The 18,475-nt window shown below is 39.7% G+C and overlaps 1 protein-coding gene across 4 annotated transcripts in view; it reads right to left on the reverse strand.

Moving 5' to 3' along the window:
- The window catches only part of PARP8 (poly(ADP-ribose) polymerase family member 8), a 168,861-nt gene that overhangs the window by 44,057 nt on the left and 106,329 nt on the right, over nt 1–18,475 (reverse strand). For all 4 annotated transcript variants that reach the window (XM_066377907.1, XM_066377924.1, XM_066377897.1 and 1 more), the window contains 5 exons: nt 12,586–12,646; nt 11,905–11,995; nt 5,732–5,798; nt 1,195–1,320; nt 139–703 (listed from right to left, as the gene is read on the reverse strand). In XM_066377907.1, the coding sequence (XP_066234004.1) occupies nt 139–703; nt 1,195–1,320; nt 5,732–5,798; nt 11,905–11,995; nt 12,586–12,646 (910 nt within the window). The remainder of the gene's footprint in view (nt 1–138; nt 704–1,194; nt 1,321–5,731; nt 5,799–11,904; nt 11,996–12,585; nt 12,647–18,475) is intronic.

The raw sequence follows: 18,475 nt of genomic DNA on the forward strand, positions 1-18,475 counted from the left end.
TTAAAAAGATGGGGTGTATGAATCCCACTGACTTGCTTCTCTCCTCGACCACATCTCTACTAACTGATCCCTCGGAAACATTGCCTCCTGTTCCCTCGCTTGACGCGGAAGAACTCGAGATGGAAAATATTTACGCACAGCAGGCTGGGAAGATGAAGATGAAGATGGTGTTAAGATACCGATAAGCCCTGAGGTAAGAGAGAGCCTCCGGCCCTCGGCGCTGGGCTCCTGGAAGAGCTCGGCTCTGGAGGACCGGGGGGCACTGGCGTAGGACTTGCTGAGCAGCTTGTGGGTCTTCAGCCCATAGAGCTCTTCCACGCGGAGGTTACTGGAGTACGACCTGCTCAGCAGCTTGTGGGGCTTCAGGCCGGTGTTGTGCTCACAGCGTGGCTCTCCGGAACAGGACCGAGGCAACAGTTTATGCGGCTTGAGGGTGAGGCAGTCCTCCGGCTTGGCGGCCGCCGGGCAGGGACGGCTCAAGAGTTTGTGCGACTTGAGGGTCGTCACGGCCTGCTCCGCCCTGGGGTCGCTGGACAGGGAGTGGCCAAAGGTCCTGTGCGACTTGGAGGCGCACATGTCCTCGGTCTTGACGGTGCTGGAGCAAGTCCTTCGCAGCAGCTTATGTGTTTTGGAGATTCCGTCCTGCTCAGATTTCAGCTTGGATTTGCTTTTACCACAACCCGGGGGAGGATAGCTTGGCGACCTTCAAAACGGAACAACAATTAGAACATGGCCAGTCAGCAGGGGAACAGACCACGCGCCAGGCTCAGTTCACAGCGGGGTTACAACAAACACCGCCTCGTGGTCACACAGCCCGTCCAACTACAACTGAAACCCAAGTGTGTATGCATGCAGAGCGGTCCCAGCAACTGAAACGTATTTTTCCTAAAAAGCATAAAAAGATGACCAGGTTCCCCCCTGCTACTGATCCCAGAGCCCTCCATGGAACTAGCTTAGGTACAGAAGACTCCGATTAGAAAGCAAAGAATGTCATTGGAGGGAATTTAAGAAAACAAAAATGCTAATAAGCATCTATGCTATTCACAAAGTGCAGGCATCTTAGTCCGTTCTTTGCAGTCACAAAGTAAAAATACACAGATGCCAAGCATACAGAAGGGACACCCCAAACCGAGTGACCGGGGACTAGCACGTGCTCGGTGTTCAGCAGCATGGGGACGGAGCTGGGTCACCCACCTGCGCAAGGTGGAAAACAAATGCAGGGGGGACTTCACTTTCTTCTCAGACAGCTTCTTGTTGTGCAGGCAGCTGGACTTGTCTTTGCTCTGTTTCCACTGCTGCGTCACAAAGGTCTGCATGATCCTGTCGACCCAAAGCAAGGCAGTTATCACAGTGCCCAGACTGGGGAATGGAGGAGAAGATGCCGGTACTGATTACGGAGAGGATGAAGTTGTCAAAGGAAAACAAACGCGTGTCCAGGAGAGAGAAAGAAGCATATAAGGTGTTTTTCCACATAGGGAAGCATCATACAGAAAACTTTATGACTTTATGAATGATGATTAATCCCTGTGATATAATTAAAAATGCAAATGGGTAAAAAAAGGAGGATATAAAGAGATTTATAACGGTTATAAAGCGACAGCCTTTAGGATGAATGACTTTGGCTGAAGTGGCGAAAAGTAAAATCTGAATTATTTCTGATAATATTGTTATTATTCTTTTGATAATATTATTTCCGGTGCCAGGAAGGCAGTCTGAAAACGATTTTTGTTAATAATTACAATTTTATTTATTGAGATACAAGCAACATCTATTTATTTTCCATGGATGTGCTTCTGTGTTTTTCATCACGAGGAGGAAAAAATAAAACTGTATGATCCTAAGTAAAACTAAGCCGGGTGAGGCAGGCTCCATGGAGAAATCTAGGACCAGCAATTCTACCTTCAACATAGCCCATTTCACCTGTACCAGGGCTTTCTCCTTTTTCTTTTTTCTTAGTGGTGCATGGGAGAGAGAGACAGAGACAGACAGGGAGAGAGGCGAGAAGTATCAACTAATAGTTGTGTCACTTTAGTTGTTCATTGATTATTTCTCATACATGCTTGACCTGAGGGCTCCAGCTGAGCCAGTGATCCCTTGCTTAATTTAAGCCTGCAGTGACCTTGGGCTTCAAGCCAGTGACCTTGGGATCATGTCTCTGATCCTACACTCAATCTGGCAACCCTGTGCTCGAGCAGGTGACCTTGGAGTTTTGAACCTTGGACTTCAGTGTCCTAAATCAACACCCTATCCACTGTGCCACCACTGGTCTGGCATAAATACTGTTTTCTTATTTATTTATTTATTTATTTATTTATTGAGAGAGAGCAAGAGAGAGAGAGACAAGGACAGACAGGAAGAGACAGAGAGATAAGAAGCATCAACTCATAGCTGCAGTACCTTAGTTGTTCATTGATTGCTTTCTCATATGTGCTTTGACAGGGGGCTCCAGCCAAGCCAGTGACCCTTGCTCAAACCAGCAACCTTAGGCTTTAAGCCAGCGACCATGGGGTTATCTCTATGACCCCACATTCAAGCCAGTGACTCCATGACTCCAGCTGGTGAGCCCACACTCAAGCTGACAACCTCAGCGCCTCAAACCTGTGTCCTCAGCGTACCAGGCCAATGCTCCATTCACCATGCCACCACCTGGTCTGGCAAACGGGATGTTTTTAAGAAAACAAATTTTTTAGTTACTACCATAAGGCAGGAACTTGGTGACTCCTGATCTCAATGTGTCCTAAGTACAGATCACCTCATCGCTGTTTGCGATCAAGAACCCTGGCGTGTCAACAGCCGGCTCAGATCCAGCACCGTTTTCCAAGGAGGGTCCCAAGCTGCCATATCTTCTCTCTCAGACAGCAATGGTCCCTTTGGGTCTGATATTTAAATAGACAGGAACTTTTACAATTACACGTAATGTATTAGGTGTGCAATAAATTAAATATTTTGACTGCCTTTCAAGTCAATTCAGCATTGACTGTTTTTCATGCTCTTTTCCGTCATTTGTAACACAGATGGCTTTTGGAACAGGAAAATGGTACCCTTACTGTTTACAATCTACAATATGCCAAGAAGTAAAACATGAACCTCAAGTACAGAGCTTTTTGTTTTTCCCTCTTTAATTCTCAGGATACTTGCGGAAAGCAGCTACTATTGTACATGTTCACAAATAAGAACACAAAATCTACCCAAGTGCGCCTGGCCATACAATGGCGGAGCGACCACACCTGTCTAACCAAATACACATTGACTTACACGGACTTACATTACTCAAAGGGACAGGTGTGGTTCCTGGCACTGAGCCCCTACGAACTTCTCAAGACTTGTCAGCTTTTACCAAACTAACTCAGATCACCGGATAGTACAGCACTCAGACTTCCTGCTCCAATCTTTGCCACCTTAGACAGGGTCAGTGGAAGCAGTGGAAGCAGTCACAGATGGGATTATTTTGGGTCTTTGTAGCTATAGTCGTAGCGAGGAAGGAAGGTGTGAAACTGAGATCAACTGTGCATAATTCCAATCCGTGGTAAATTCACCGCAAAGTCCAGGACAAGGGAAGATTTTTATTTTACACTTAATTTTTAAAGATTTTTTTTTTCATCGAAGATCGCAGCAAAATTTACATGTACTAGTAAAGTCAGAGTCATTGTAGTTCCCTGACCCGAGCCTGAGACTCCTGGGACACCTCCTCCTCTATACCAGGGAGGTCTGGATTCCTCCTCTCCTAGGAAAGGTGCCACGCTGTTCCCTACCCCCCGAGAAACCCGGCGAGGGCTTGCCTAGTCTCGAGGGGATCGCGGGCACAGGAAGGGAACATGTTAAAACGGCTAAAGTTGCCTCTGCTTTCCTATCTAGACATTAGCATCCTAAAGGGCAACTTCAACATTTTCAACCAGGAATTCCTGAACTTGGATACCTAGGTCCCTAAATTAGGTCTTGGATCCAAAGAGGAGAGCGTGCCAGCTGTTTCCTGTGAGAAATGCAACGTCTCGTGTTTAATTTCAACGGCGATCTGAAATGGGCATATGAGCACCTTCGGTTTAACAGCCACCTCCTCATCACGGAGCCACCAGGCGAATCCAACACTCACGCTGGTGTTTGCGAGGCTGTTGTAATGATCAAGTGAGTCACCATATGTGAAGTGCTTAGAACAGAGCTTGCCTTATATTAAGCCCCACGTAAGCACTTGCTGCTGCTGCTGCTAAGACCCTGTCTTATTGCCAGAAACACACTAGACAAAAATCCCAGAAACAAGCTGAATTATCATTTCCTATTTGCGAAAGACAAAACTGCAGAGAGGGCCTAGATTCTCAATCTGCCTTCCTCACTTGCTGTTATGTATCAGGAAAATAACCCCTTTATAGTTAGTGTTTGTGTCCTCTTATGACTTATCTTAAGGACAAGATCAGATTTTTCAAATTGTATCATTTTAGACTAGAAGGGACCTTGAGGATCACAGCCAAATCCAGGTATTTATAATGAAAAAAAACAAGCATGTATCTATAATTAGACTAAAATATATCAAGGATCATAAAAACAGAAGTTCAAATTCATATCATGAAACTTTTTTCACATCACTAAAATTGATCCATAGAAGTCAACGACTTTTTAAAAAAATGTTAGTCACTTGGAAATATTAATAAAATAGGTTTCATATTCGATACGGCAGTTAAATGGTGACTACAGCTGCAATGGTTTCCTTAATTTCTGAGGGCTGGAATTATACACATCATTTCTTTTTATGAGCCCTAATGATATACTTGGAAGCTGTTAAGGAAGGGAAGGAAGCCATTCATTCCTAGACTTCTGTGCTTTTATAATTCGTGTCTTGTTTGGATCAACTTCATTTCACTTAAAAAAAGTTCGTAAGAGGCTTACGAAAGCTCATAAAGCAGCGCTAGGGTATTTTGGGCGATGATGGTGCATCCGTGGGGGCTCACCACCTGTAACGAACGTCCACTGGTGGGGGTTGTGATCACAGGGAAGCTGTGCAGGTGTGGCAGTGAGGGGTACATGGCCACCCTCTGTACCTGCCCTCAATTTTGCTGTGAGCCTAAGGCTGCTCTAAACAATATCAAGCCATTAAATATTACATAAAGTTTTAAAAACAGGGAGAAAGTTGGGTGGAGAGAAAAAGACTATCACAGGAGGGAAAATAAAGATGTATCCAGGTAAGGTGGTACCCAACTCGGATAAAATAACAGAGAGGCAGGCTCCATGCTGGGCTCTATGCTGAGCTCCAAGACCCGCAAGATACAGCTCAATGCAGAAAACAGAATCTGATGGAGAAAACAAAACCAATTATGCTGGAAAAGCACACCTAAAACCCTGTATGGGGAAACTAAGAAAATAGCCCATATGAGCTCTTATAAAGAAAACACTGCATAATGTCATATACTAAAAATCTACTGTAAACTGTATTTAGTTACTGAGATACAGACTGCTACATACTTAGGGGTTTTTCACTGATACATTTTTAAACCAAACACAGGGGACTTGCAAGAAATTTTTCCTTTCAAAGGTGACCCACATAAATCACATTTGAGCAATGCTGCCTCAGTGGCCAGCCACCAAACCCGGGGACAACTGCGGGCTCTGTCACCTGTGCAATCACGTGGGAAGCTTCCTACTACGTCTATAACCTCAAGCACAGTGAGCACAGTAAGTCTCCTATTTTATCAATGACGTTCTCTCCAACAGAAATTGCTGTTTTATTCTTTGGAAGACTTACTTTTTCAGCTGATGTCCCAATCCAAACCGCTCTTTGGTGGAAATCTGAAAGACATCAACAGTGGGCACTGCAAAGGAAAAAAAAATCAAGTCAGAATGTGACGTTGGAACTCAACCGTTAGCCAGGAGAAAAAGAGAAGTAATGAAACTGTGTGTGTGTACATATGAGACATTATATATATGTGTTTATATGTTACACAACATGTAATATATACACAGAAAAATAGCGTGCAGTGCTACACGTTGCTTTTATGCTTTGTGTAAAGATTTTTCTTGGTTACGTATATTATGTACTAAGGTATATAGTATGTTTCTATATATAAACATATACCGCTCCCAAAAATTAGGGAATATTTCAAAATGAATATAAAGCAATAAACAAAAGAAGCATTTGACTTTTTTTAGTAAACAAGAACATCAGAAAAGCAAACAAGTAAAAGAAAGTTGTTCAATTATGCAAATGAGATGCAAAACCAGCTTTTATTTCATTGGTGAAAATGCGCTATACAAAAGGTTGAAAGTACTAGAGTATCTGCACGTTCCCTGATCCCTTAATTTTTGTGAGCAGTGTATGATGTGTATAAGAATGATCTTCCAAAAAAGAATATTAAGTATACATAGCAATGTGTAGGACAGTGAACACTATTCCTTCAGTGGAAGAGAGGTTTGTTTATATATGTGTGTATTTGTATTGTGCATATACACACACACACACACACACACATACATAAATGTGTGTGTGTGTATACATACCCCTTTTTCTAGAACAAAGTAATGGAGGATGAGCATAAGGCACAGGAGACTGACTACTCACTGACTGTACACCTGTCACCAGCTTCACATTTCTACCAAATATGTGTGTTTCTGTAGGTGAGTAACTAAGCTTGTGAAGTGAATAATCTCTCAAGGTCACTCATCACTCATCATTCATTGGCTTTAAAGAGTAGCTGACAGAATATACTAGTAAAATATTTTCATGGTTTTAAAAAAGGTGAAAGTTATTCCATTTTTCCTTGTCTCATATAATTTAGGTTGGGAGAGGTTGCTTAAGACATGCGGGAATTATTCTACTACTCTATGTAAACACACAGGTACCAAAAATAAAATGGTTTGCACACACACACAAAAATATTTCAGTGTTAGTTAGCTGTTTACCACTTTAAGGTAAAAGTGCCCTTGTCCCTGAGATCAGAAACGAGACTTATGCACCAGCAATTCTGGGGAAAAAAATACAATACTGTAAGAATCACAACAATCTGTGTTTTTACTTAAAGTGCATTTTCCCAGGTACAATGAAAATAACGCTTAACTTAAATACCAAAGTGGGTAAAGAGGTGTATTTCTTCAGGCCTTATCATTTCTGGCCACTCACAGATATATGGTGAGATTAGCCCTAGCCAAATATGTATTATAGTTCACAGAAGTATTAGTCATACAACCCCAAAGCCCAGGAATAAACGCTTTTCACAAAGAACTCTTAACTAGGTCAGTTTAAACCCTGGATCAGCCATACATTTTTTTTTTTTTTTGGTAACTTAGTTTTACTATAAATGCTGCTACCGTCAAAGACATATTACCAAATACAGGCGAGACATTTTCTCATTTTTTTTATTTGTGTGCAATAATCCAAATCATAATGCAAAGTGAAACCTAATCGTTTTTTTCCTGGAATAATAAATTATATGTCCCTCTTCAGCATCACATCTCTTGTTGTTGCTATGTATTTCACATTAACTCCCATTTTAAAACCATATTTTTTCCTCAGATCTTCTCTAAGAAAAAAATAAACTTTGGGGAAATTTACCAGTGAGATGGCAAAGTGAGCAAATAGTCTGGAACAAGCACCATCACAACCAGCGCATTAGGGAAATGAGGATATAGCAAAGGGAACAGAATCTGGAAATGATGCCATCCCCATGAGATGAACTTCCGGAGAATACAGAACAGAAGGAACTATCTTAGGGGCCCTACAGGGCTGACCGAGAACCCCCACCCATTCTATGAAGAGGCAGAAGCGAAGGCAGACCACCACTAACGCAGCATCTCCCAAGAAAGCGGCAGGTGAGCGGTGGGGCCATGCGCCCCAGGGCAGTTTCTGACAGGGCTAGACTGGCAGGCTCCTGCCTGCAGCGGATGCTGACTTCTTTCTTGCCCTAAGGTCAATGTAGACCCTAAGTAAAGATTTGGGGCAAAGGATTTAGTATGAAATTGCTCTTAAGAGAAACCAATAGGGAAGGGGAGGAAGACAGAAAACAGGTCAAGTCCCTGCTTCAGCCCGGTCCTGTGGGGAGCGCTGGACCATATATATATTATACCACAAAGTCTGTCCACTTTCAAGGCTATGTGGCTGGGCTGTGGTGTTCTCATGTCCATCACACCAAAGGGGCAGGGCGGAGGTGAGGAACTCCCTGGGGAGGACAAAACTCTCTGTGTCCACGGGGAAGCCCAGTAAGGCACGAAGACTGTGGAAGGAGGAGTCCTAGGGGCTGGGGTATGTACCAGCAGTCATGCCCACCCCATCCCACTGCCAAACTCAGGACTGTTGTATTGAGAGGAAAGTAAGTGTGGAATTCTTTCTTCCATCTTCTTAATGGGCGAAATAATCCACAAATCACACTAATATCTGAAAGAAGTGCATTGCAACTCCCGCTTCAACACTGAGCCAAATGAAACTCCATCTACAGGAACAAAACAATCAATCTTGGACCAATACTGATTTATGTTCACAATGAAATTCAGAATAATGCTGTCTAAATAAAATGAAAGCAACTGATGAGAAAGAGGAAATAATATGGTAGCATAAAGATGATAGTCAAATTAAAAAGAAATAGAGAACATTAAATCAATGACTGAATCATAAAAAAAATTCACTTAGTGGATCAGAAGACAAACGGAGAGAAATATCTGTCCTCCCTGGAGGTGAGGGATGCAGGACTAAGGTCAATGATCCGCAGCATGGAAGATGGAGCCGCCAGACCCCATCCACACTCGTCAGATAAGCAGAGAAAGCAGGAACAGCCCAGGAATTATAGAAAAGGTGTTGGAGGTGGATTAAGACTTATGTGTATCAATGAAAGAATATATATATAAAAGAATAACAAGGAGAAAGAGAAAAAATAGCCCAGTACGTACATATAACAAACACAAACAAGAGCAAAATGGGTTTCTTAAAAAGGAGCAAAATGAAAACACTCCAGATATAAACTAGTATTTTTTTTCTAAAGTATTTTTGCCTTTTCTGGGGGAACTGTTATGACCTCATGCATTTATATTTGGTCAAGCTTGTCTCATTCACAAAACGAAGTGTTGTTCTCAGGTATGAAGCAGCATAACCCTCACGTTTCTTTGGCTTACAAACTATGAAATATGTAAATCAACTAATAGAGATGAAAAAATTAAATTATGGATGAGTTGTAATACTACGTAAGTAATACTGAATAGTAAAATCATCTAAATGTGAATTAAAATCAAATTGTTAAAATATTTCTAAAACCATGCAATTATAACAAACCTGTAAAGAGATATTGTGAAGGAAAATGTCTGCCTAAAAGTTGAAGATTATACTAAAAAATGAGTAGAGAGTGTGTGTGTGTGTGTGTGTGGGGGGGAGTAGAGATGAACTGACCCAATTCTGTTCCTAACCCCAATAATTCAAAATTTAAAATGTTCTGACTTGAAGACTCCTTTTCCTTTAACCATTATCACAATAAAATTAACTAAGCACATTTCAAATCATTAAAGGAAAAAAAATACGCCTACAGGTTGGAATACTGTGCAGCTACCACAAATCATTTCATTTTAGAATATCCAATGATCAATTAAGACCTAACATTAAGATGCATAACTACGTATCAATTCAATGCCAACTGTATGAAAATAAACCATGTATGTATAGAAAATAAACTATTTGCAATTTTCTCTGTATAGAGGGATTATGAAAAATCATTTTTCTTCTTTATTACATTTATATGTATGAAATAACCAAAATAGAAAATAGAATCTTTTTTAAAACGAGATTTTCCTATATATTTCATAAACATAAAAGGACAGTTAATTTTTTTAAATGTAAAACTAACAGGAGAGGTAAACACCTTAACGCGTAAAGAGAAATGTGCTGAGACCACACACAGCAGAGTCGATGCCGCAACGTCGAGGCGTGCCATCTATGTCCCTGCCCCTTGATTCTGAGTGGTTCTTCCACTACTGTGATCAACGGAATACAGTGGAACGTTCACTGAGCCTTTTGCCAGGTAGCACCCATACCCTGTCTTTTGGAAATCTTTGCTTTCAGACCCCAGGTACCATGCTACAAGCCCAAACCAAATGAAGAATTCACACGTAAGATGACACCTGCATCAACTTCTAGTTACCTGAAAGTCCAGTATCTTGAGCATCCAACCTAATGGAGCCTTTAATGACACAAGCCTCACCCACCATCTATCTAACTACAAAAACATGGGGGGCTCCAAGCAAGATCTGCCCAGTTAAGCCAAAGAATGGTGAGAGAGGAGTCGTTTTAAGCCACTAGGTTTTGGAGTGGTTTGTTATGCAGCAGTGGATATCTGAAACAATATGAATAGATCCAGTTGTGTGTCTGTGCGTGGTGTGTGTGTGTGCATGCATGTGCCTCTGTTAGTAGACAGAAAAAAAGAAAATTCAGTAAGCCTTAGAAAGATTTATAATAGGATCTTTTGTAGTAAATAGCTATCAATTGAGATAGAGCAAAATCATCCCTTCAAGTACTGGAAAACAAGAATATTATTAGGATCTCCACTTTCAAAAACAGAAATATGTTACACTTGGGCTAAATGCATCAGTAATCAAAGGTGACATATATGCACATTAAAATTCAATCTCATAATGAGAGACAGAACTCCATCTAAGGACAACCCAAAATATACTTACTGAGCTTCTACATGCAATGTTCTCTTTCAGGTTTTAATGTGCTTACTCCATGGCAACTTGCCAACTTCTGAAATCTAGACAATTAAATGTCTTATGTTTCTCTTTCTATTAGCTATAAAGGCAATAAACCATCTTTGCCAGGGTGCAAGTGTACTTATTTATTTTTTTAGAGGCAATGTTTTTATTTTAGAGGTGCAAGGAAAGCGATTTCAGAATCTACTAATTTAAAGCAAGCAGCTGTATACAGATAACAAAACGAGCAACATCTTGTTACAGCTCAGCACACAGTCTCTAGGGCAAACAGGCGTGGGGCAATGCATATTTATGCAACATTAAAACCAGATAAATAATATTTTGCAGAGATTGGGGCGCGGCAGAGGGGAAATGGAAAGGAAAGACCAATGTTTCCCAATGCTTTCGATGTGCAATGCTCAATTTCTCGTGTGAGCCATCCATGGGTAAACCAGTTCGAGCATCTTTTGAATGTGTTGTTTAATGACAGCTTACTTAACTCAGGCTTTAGACTTTCTCGGCATCAACAATTAGTTATTTGGGACTTTCCTGTTATGCAAGTTTTATTAAAAATACACATAATAATCAACATTGAAGGTTTTAATAATCAGAAGCATAAATCCATCACTACCAAGTCATTATTTTAAATGAAGACTATGCTACAATCATAATCAGTAAAATACAAGTATTTAAACTGAATATTTGTATTTGACCATGTAAACTCAGTATCAATATTGTGAAAGGGTTACTATTAAATAGATACTGCAGATGAGATTTGCTGACATCTTTCTGAGAGTTCTTAAAGGGACTGTTTGATGTTGTTACATAGCACAAATGTGATTCAATAAATGTGGCATTACACATTTCTTAAAAACTGAATGTTTTCCCTTAACCAATATGATAGCACCAATTTTACTTTCTCCTATTTCCGCATACACTGTGATGTGATACATTAAAACACATTAACTCACAGAGATTGTGGTCTAGTCACAGTAAATACCATGTGATCTTTCCAAAACGGGAACACCAAACACACTACCAATCACGGTGCTGCTTACTCAGACCTAGTTCTGCAGCTGTATTTTCCTTGCTAAACACTGTGATGCCTGTTTCCTCTTACAAGATTAATCACACATCTTGTATTGAAATTACCATTATCAGGACAGGTGCAATCATGCTCAAAATTGCCAAATGAACAGTCGCATTTTGCTCAATGCACTAGTTAAGTATTCAAAATAATAGACGAAGAAAACCAACCTGGGCCATTTAAATACTGTGTAAGTGAACAGTGTAGTCGGACAATTATAGGTTCTGTTCGAATCACTTCCCAAGCCACAGCAATCTCCTCCTGTGCAAAGAAGTAGATTTTAAAGATGGATTAGTCATCTTTCAGAGCTCTTGATGTAGTCTGCCAATTAAAAAATATTTTTAGGCCCTGGCTGGGTTGCTCAATGGATAGAGCATAGTCCCAGCACAGGAGGTCACAATTCAATCCCCAGTCAGGGCACATAGAAGACACAATCAGTGAGTGCACAGCTAAATGGAACTAAGTGGAAAAATGATTTGATGTCTCTCTCTCTCTCTCTCTCTCTCTCTCTGTCTATATATATATATATATATATATATATATATATATATATATATATATTTTAAACTTATTTTTAAGACATGCATAAATCATTAAGGCCGGCAAATTATCTCATTGATTTGTAAAAATAAAGCCAAAGCACTTTTAATTTTGCCTTTTCCCATGAAAATGAAAAGGAAAGGAAACACATAAAATATGTTTCTTCAACCTGTCATAGCATTTCTTCAGAAATCACTCTGAAAAAGCCAATATGATACTAATAATATTATAAAAGAAAAAAAAATTAAATTTCCACCAAGAAACAAACACATTATTTAAGTGTAGCAATCACATTGCATAAATTGACTTACATCAAGAAAGCTAACATCAATGTGCAGATCAATGTCTACATCATCAATGGCTCCGTATTCCCTGAAAACAAAGATGAACATTAATTTTTTCAATTCCCTTAAAAGGAAGCGTGTCCAAGGTTATTTTAAATTAAAATTTTAATCATGAATTCTCATCCCTGATTTCCACAGATGGCTTAGAGAGGACAGTGGGCCTGAGCTAACTAACTCCATCCAGCTGAACTGAGTCTCCTGTGACCTCTTGTAGATCCCTTTCCATCTTTCCTCATGGGTATGAATGCATCCGCTTAAAAGTTGCTTGGTTCCTAGTTTCTAACATCCCTGGTTTTCTGTAACAATCTTCTCATGTGACCTCTCTGTTTTTACTGTGCTCCCTTAAGGATGCTGAGCTGCTTCTGGGAACAAGAAAGGGGTTTCTGAATGAAGAAGGGGCATGGAAATAATTTACTGCCCCAATAACGTGTCCACGAACTTTCCTTCCACCTTAGACATCAGTGGTTCTGAACTGATCCAGGTCCTCCGGCCACTTAAATGTCACTGTGTTTGCACAGGCAGCTCTGAAAGTCTGACCTCGCCAAATTAAAGCAAATAATCGCTGTTCTGTTCCCCAGGAGACACAATGAAGACCAGCTCTCCTCCAGCTCGGGCAGTGCCACTAAACAGCATAATTACTGAAAGTTAACAGAAGAGTAGGAGAACAATGGTTTCTATGTTCTCTATATACACACATCTCTACTTTTGATATTTTAATAAAATTCTGGTTATAAACGCTATACATAGTGAAGGAGACAACTGTAAAGATAACAGAATGACAGAAGTTAATGGTCAATATTTGTTGAGCACTTTGTGCTAGAAATTGCCCTCGGGATTTTACAATCCATGTGCTTGCTCACAGTGCGCTAATTTACATAGGCATTACCCAAGGTCCAAAATGATCAAGTCAGACACCACCACTCTGGAGCAGAGCTGAGATTTCAATACATCTGTGTAAGTGTTTAATCAGCTCAATACTCAATAAACTATCACTTTGTGTTGGAAATAAGGTCCAATATCAATGGATGATCTCATTAGGGTCCCATCAGAGCTTTCCCAGAAGAATACTATTCTTATCCTCATTTGCAAATGAGACAACTGAGGTTTAGGACAATACAATTTGTCAAAGGACAGATAAAAAGTCAGTGGAAAAAAATCAGGTGTTGAGCTCATTTCAACACCGTCAAGTACTGTATCTGGTACAGAGTATGTAGTACTCAAAGAAAATTTCTGTGTATTATACATAGATCCATCAAGGAATGCTAGTATAGTACAAAATTGTACCACTTTGAGAGCATTGAGAGAAGGCATTTTTTGAAAACTAAAAGGTTTCTGTAATTTGATAAATAATTTGACAATCTAGGTAGTCTTTTTTTACTTTTGATATCCAAGACCAAAAATTGCAGCATATTAGACTAGAATAACTTAGCCTCTCTGCCTTCTCCATTCTCCCTTTAAAAAGACATCAAAACACTGAGCACATTTTCATTATTTACTTACAAAATTGCACTTTTTATTTTCATAGTAATACTGTTAAAGTTTTAAAAGAATAAAAAGGATAAAAACTACTCACATAGCAATTTTTTCAAGTTGCATGAATCAAAACACCTGCTATTCAGAGTAAGAACCTTTATAATCTTATGCAAAGTCAGCGTGATATGCAAACTTAGATATAAAATATGCCAACTTAGTTACGAAGCTATACAGAAACTAAGACAAGAGTAAAAACCAAGCATGTGAAGCACTTCTTTTATGCCTCTAGTTCAGGGTTCAGCAAACTTTCCTATGAAAGTCAAGACAGTAAACATTTTAGGCTTTTCCGGCCACACGGAGTCTCTGCCACACATTTCTCTTGTATTTATTTCTTTCACAACCCTTGAAAAAAGCAAACACCATTTGTAGCACATGGGCTGTTCAAAAACAGGGTCCGAGGCCCAGTGGTCATAATGCGCTGACCAGAACACCAACAAACTACTCATAAACAAGATGTCGAATATTGAGAGTCAAGCATGTTAAAGGAAAGAGCCACTAACTGTGATGATGAGAACGGACTCCCAATGATGTTCAAAAGACACTTCAGTGGGTGAAGAAGCCGTGACCACAACCATTCCCCCAAAATTGTAATACGTGCAAACTATTACCTGGAAGAATGTATGTAACAGCAGAATGGGGGGGGGGGGGGTGAGTAGACCAATAAAAAAATAGTGAAAACTGTAACATATTAGCATGATATTTTTCAAAAAATTACCTATTACTAACAAAGTTGATCAAAAAATATTTAATATCCTGAGGGAAATGTTCAAATATACCACTTACTGAACAAGTTGACTATAAAAAATATATGAAAACTAAAATACCTTTTTAAAAAAAGTAAGATAGAAATAGGTAAAGCAATGAAGTAAAAAGAATACTTGTATATTAAGTGTTTATAAACTGTGGGTAAAATTTACTTTATAAAATGTTACTTTTTTCTAAAAATGTGTGCTTTTTCTGATTACCCAGGTAACACAGGCTCCTTCCATTAAATGAGAAGTTGGAAAAGTAACAGGAAGGATCTGTACCACCACCACCCAGATAATAATCCTGCTTCTGTCCCACTCTGGGCTTCTTCATACACTAATGCGTCATATAACATGGACAACATATTAAGGACCATACAATACGTGAAGATTTTTGTACTGCTCTTTCAACTATGTGTTTCTTCCAGACTGTGGAATATTTTTCTAAACCATACATTTAAATGGCTGTCTCTGTATAAATAAAATTGCACAATACAACATTAGGATGCTTTCGATTCTTTTTTCTACACTATAAATATTCATCAAGAGCTCCCCAGATAAAAATCTACCTGCTTCTGACAGAATTTCTGAACGAAATAAATCATATATCTATATTTGGGAGTCTTGATCTATGTGTACTGTTTAATCACTGCTTTGAAAGTTTAAAACAATGTCTCACCACACCAGCCAGAGGAGCACAGTGACCATCTCCCCACGGCCTCATCGTCACCGGGCATTCTGTATTTCTGCCCATCTTTGCCCGTGTCATAGGGAAGGATCACTTTTGTCTGGATTTAGTTATGATGGCAGAACTTCGTATGTTTAGAGGCAGAGAGAAAGAAATCAAAGATGAATATCAGAAAGAACCTCACCCACGGTTGTTTTGTTCATAAAGAGATTTCCAGACACCTTCTACACAATTTTATGAGTTGGAATGTGACATGCATTCTTTTAAAAAACCTTTGCTATGTGAATTTTAAGGTATTCTATCCTGGATATCTTCGACACTTTCGGCTGGTAGTCCCTTCCCAGTTGCTAACACCACCAATGTCTCTCAAAGAAAAACAAAGGGAAATAAAGGCTACTGAACTGTCAGCCCACCAAGCAGAGCAGAGTACAGCCTCCCAACTTGAAGGGGGCAGAGGCCTTAAAAGTTTGTAACAAACTGGACCCTGCAAGTGTAGATCTGTCCACAGGTACCCTTTCTGTTCTATGTCACACTTCAAAGAATTCACAACAACGGTGTGTATATGCAAACCAGGTTCTGCTGTGATGCTCTTTATACAATAATGCCAGTAACTTCACATCCGGGAGAGGAATGCAACTTGAACGGTGAAAACAGGTATCTGATTGTGTCTAGAACGCTGTACCGGGTTTATAATAGCTCGAAATCAATTTCTGTGCTGCCTGTATTTATTCACTGGGAAGAGATTGCAGCAAATCGAGCATTAATACTGTTTGAAGATAAGGAGACAACAGAGTAATGATCTGATGCTGCTGTGTCCATCTGACATGTGGGCTTGCAAAGGAATTGCTCCATGGATTTCTTCCCAGACACCTGAGCTACTGCCTGGGTGGACATGGCTTGAAATCTGGCCATTTGATTTCAAACGTTTCCATGTGACCTAGTTTATTCAAGATCAGGGTAAGGCAAAAGTAGGTTTACAGTTGTTAGAATGGAAAATGATACAATAATAAATAATAATTCAAAAATAAATTCTGTGTTTCAGGTACTCACAACGGTAAACCTACTCTCCCCCCCCCATATATGAAATACATTTTTTTGTGAACATGTATTTTTGAGGCCCTTTGTGTTGGAATTCTTGGCAATTCATGCTCCTTTTACTGAAACTAATCAGGATGACATCCTCATTAATGAGGCACCACATATATTCTCATAGTAAATTAAATATTAGACTTTGTTGGCTCTCCTTTTTTCTACAAAACTACAGTGTTTTCATTATTATACTGTTGCGATGTTTTATAACACTATCTGATCAAAATGAGCCATGAATGTACTGGTTATAAAATATATATTTTAGATATCTAGCTTTCCTTTATCAACTGCCAAGGAATTTACATGTATACACTCACATACGTGAAACTCTACCAAAGATTCTTGGGAAATAAACCTCTACTGCTATTTAGTTACATTTATCTTCAAAAAGCCCGATTACAATCATCCACCCACAAAAGCACTCAAAACCCCCAACAGTCACAACTTCCAATCTTCCAACCTACATGAAACGTTACTCAGAATAAAAAGGGAAGACTATATCATTCATATGAGTTCAATATTTTTTAAATGGAAGATGATGGTATGTCATAAAGCAAAGCACACTTCATATGGGCTATTAAGTTGGAAACCTCTCAAAGAAGTGATCTGAATCCCTTTGTCCCTGACCAAAGGAGAACTCTGTGACTTGTAAGTGCCTTCCTTTCTCAGTGAATGCCACATTGTTTTCAGATGGCACTCACCAATGTTTTTTATACATACACCACTACAGGAATAAATATATAATGAAAAAAGATAAACTACCCTGATTTTCCTGCATGATTCAAAAGGAGACATACTGGGACTAATCGCAGGCTAACCATGGTACCACAGAGACCCAACTCCCTTCCTGCACAAGAGCCTATGACTCAGAATCGTCATCAGTGTTCAGGGCAGACACAACCAGCATCCTGCTGTCGCTGTGATGAGGTACAGCTGAAACCACCTACTTCCGTTAGTGTTGCATCAATTGCTCTTTGTTATCCTCTTGCAACCTTTCAACTCGGTTCCGCCTCAGTCGAGACGGTCTCTGTTATTTCCACGTCTCATGGGGCCCTGAGAGGTGGTGAGCTGCCTTCCTCATTAGACGTCACATTAAAAAGGAAATGACACCAAAGAACCTATTATGCACATTGAAGCACTTGTGCTCTTCAAACTCCATTAAGTTCTTATAAACCTCAATTAAGTAAAAGAACAGCTAATTAGAACAGACTGTTTTCAACAGACTGGGAACTCTGCAAGGAAGAGGAGTCGAAGACCGGATGCCTAACTACGCCTTTTCCCATGTGTCCAGTCCTTGGCATTTGAGAACACTCAATTCAACCTCATTTATTTTAAGTAAATCAAACTCAGCCTGCTGAGATTCACCTTTGTATCACTAGGCCTCTGAGAGGCTGATCATCCTGGAAACATCCTCAGTAGGTAGAGAAAATCTAGAGCAAGCAAAAATGTGGCTCGTGTTCACATAAGATTTGAATTGGGTCCAAACTTGGGGAGTGATATAGGCAAGGGGAAAAATAATCACAACCTTTTATGAGTCCATTTCAATGAAATTCCAAATGTTTATCTTATTTCAACAGTTGATGCATTTTCAATAATTGCATTAATAAAGGAGAATACTAATAGAAATTATCACAGATGTTTAATAAATGCTTGCTGAAAATAAAGCCCCAAAATTCATATATACTTGGCAGTATAATTGAGGTCTAGAAAGCATGGAAATAATATATCTAAAATGTTTGAAACTATGAAAGCAGTCAAGAGCAACAGTGGAAGTCACGCCAGCTACTGCAGGAATCCGGGC

The sequence above is a fragment of the Saccopteryx leptura genome, chromosome 1 (assembly GCF_036850995.1).
Source record: "Saccopteryx leptura isolate mSacLep1 chromosome 1, mSacLep1_pri_phased_curated, whole genome shotgun sequence".
Lineage (NCBI taxonomy): Eukaryota > Metazoa > Chordata > Mammalia > Chiroptera > Emballonuridae > Saccopteryx > Saccopteryx leptura.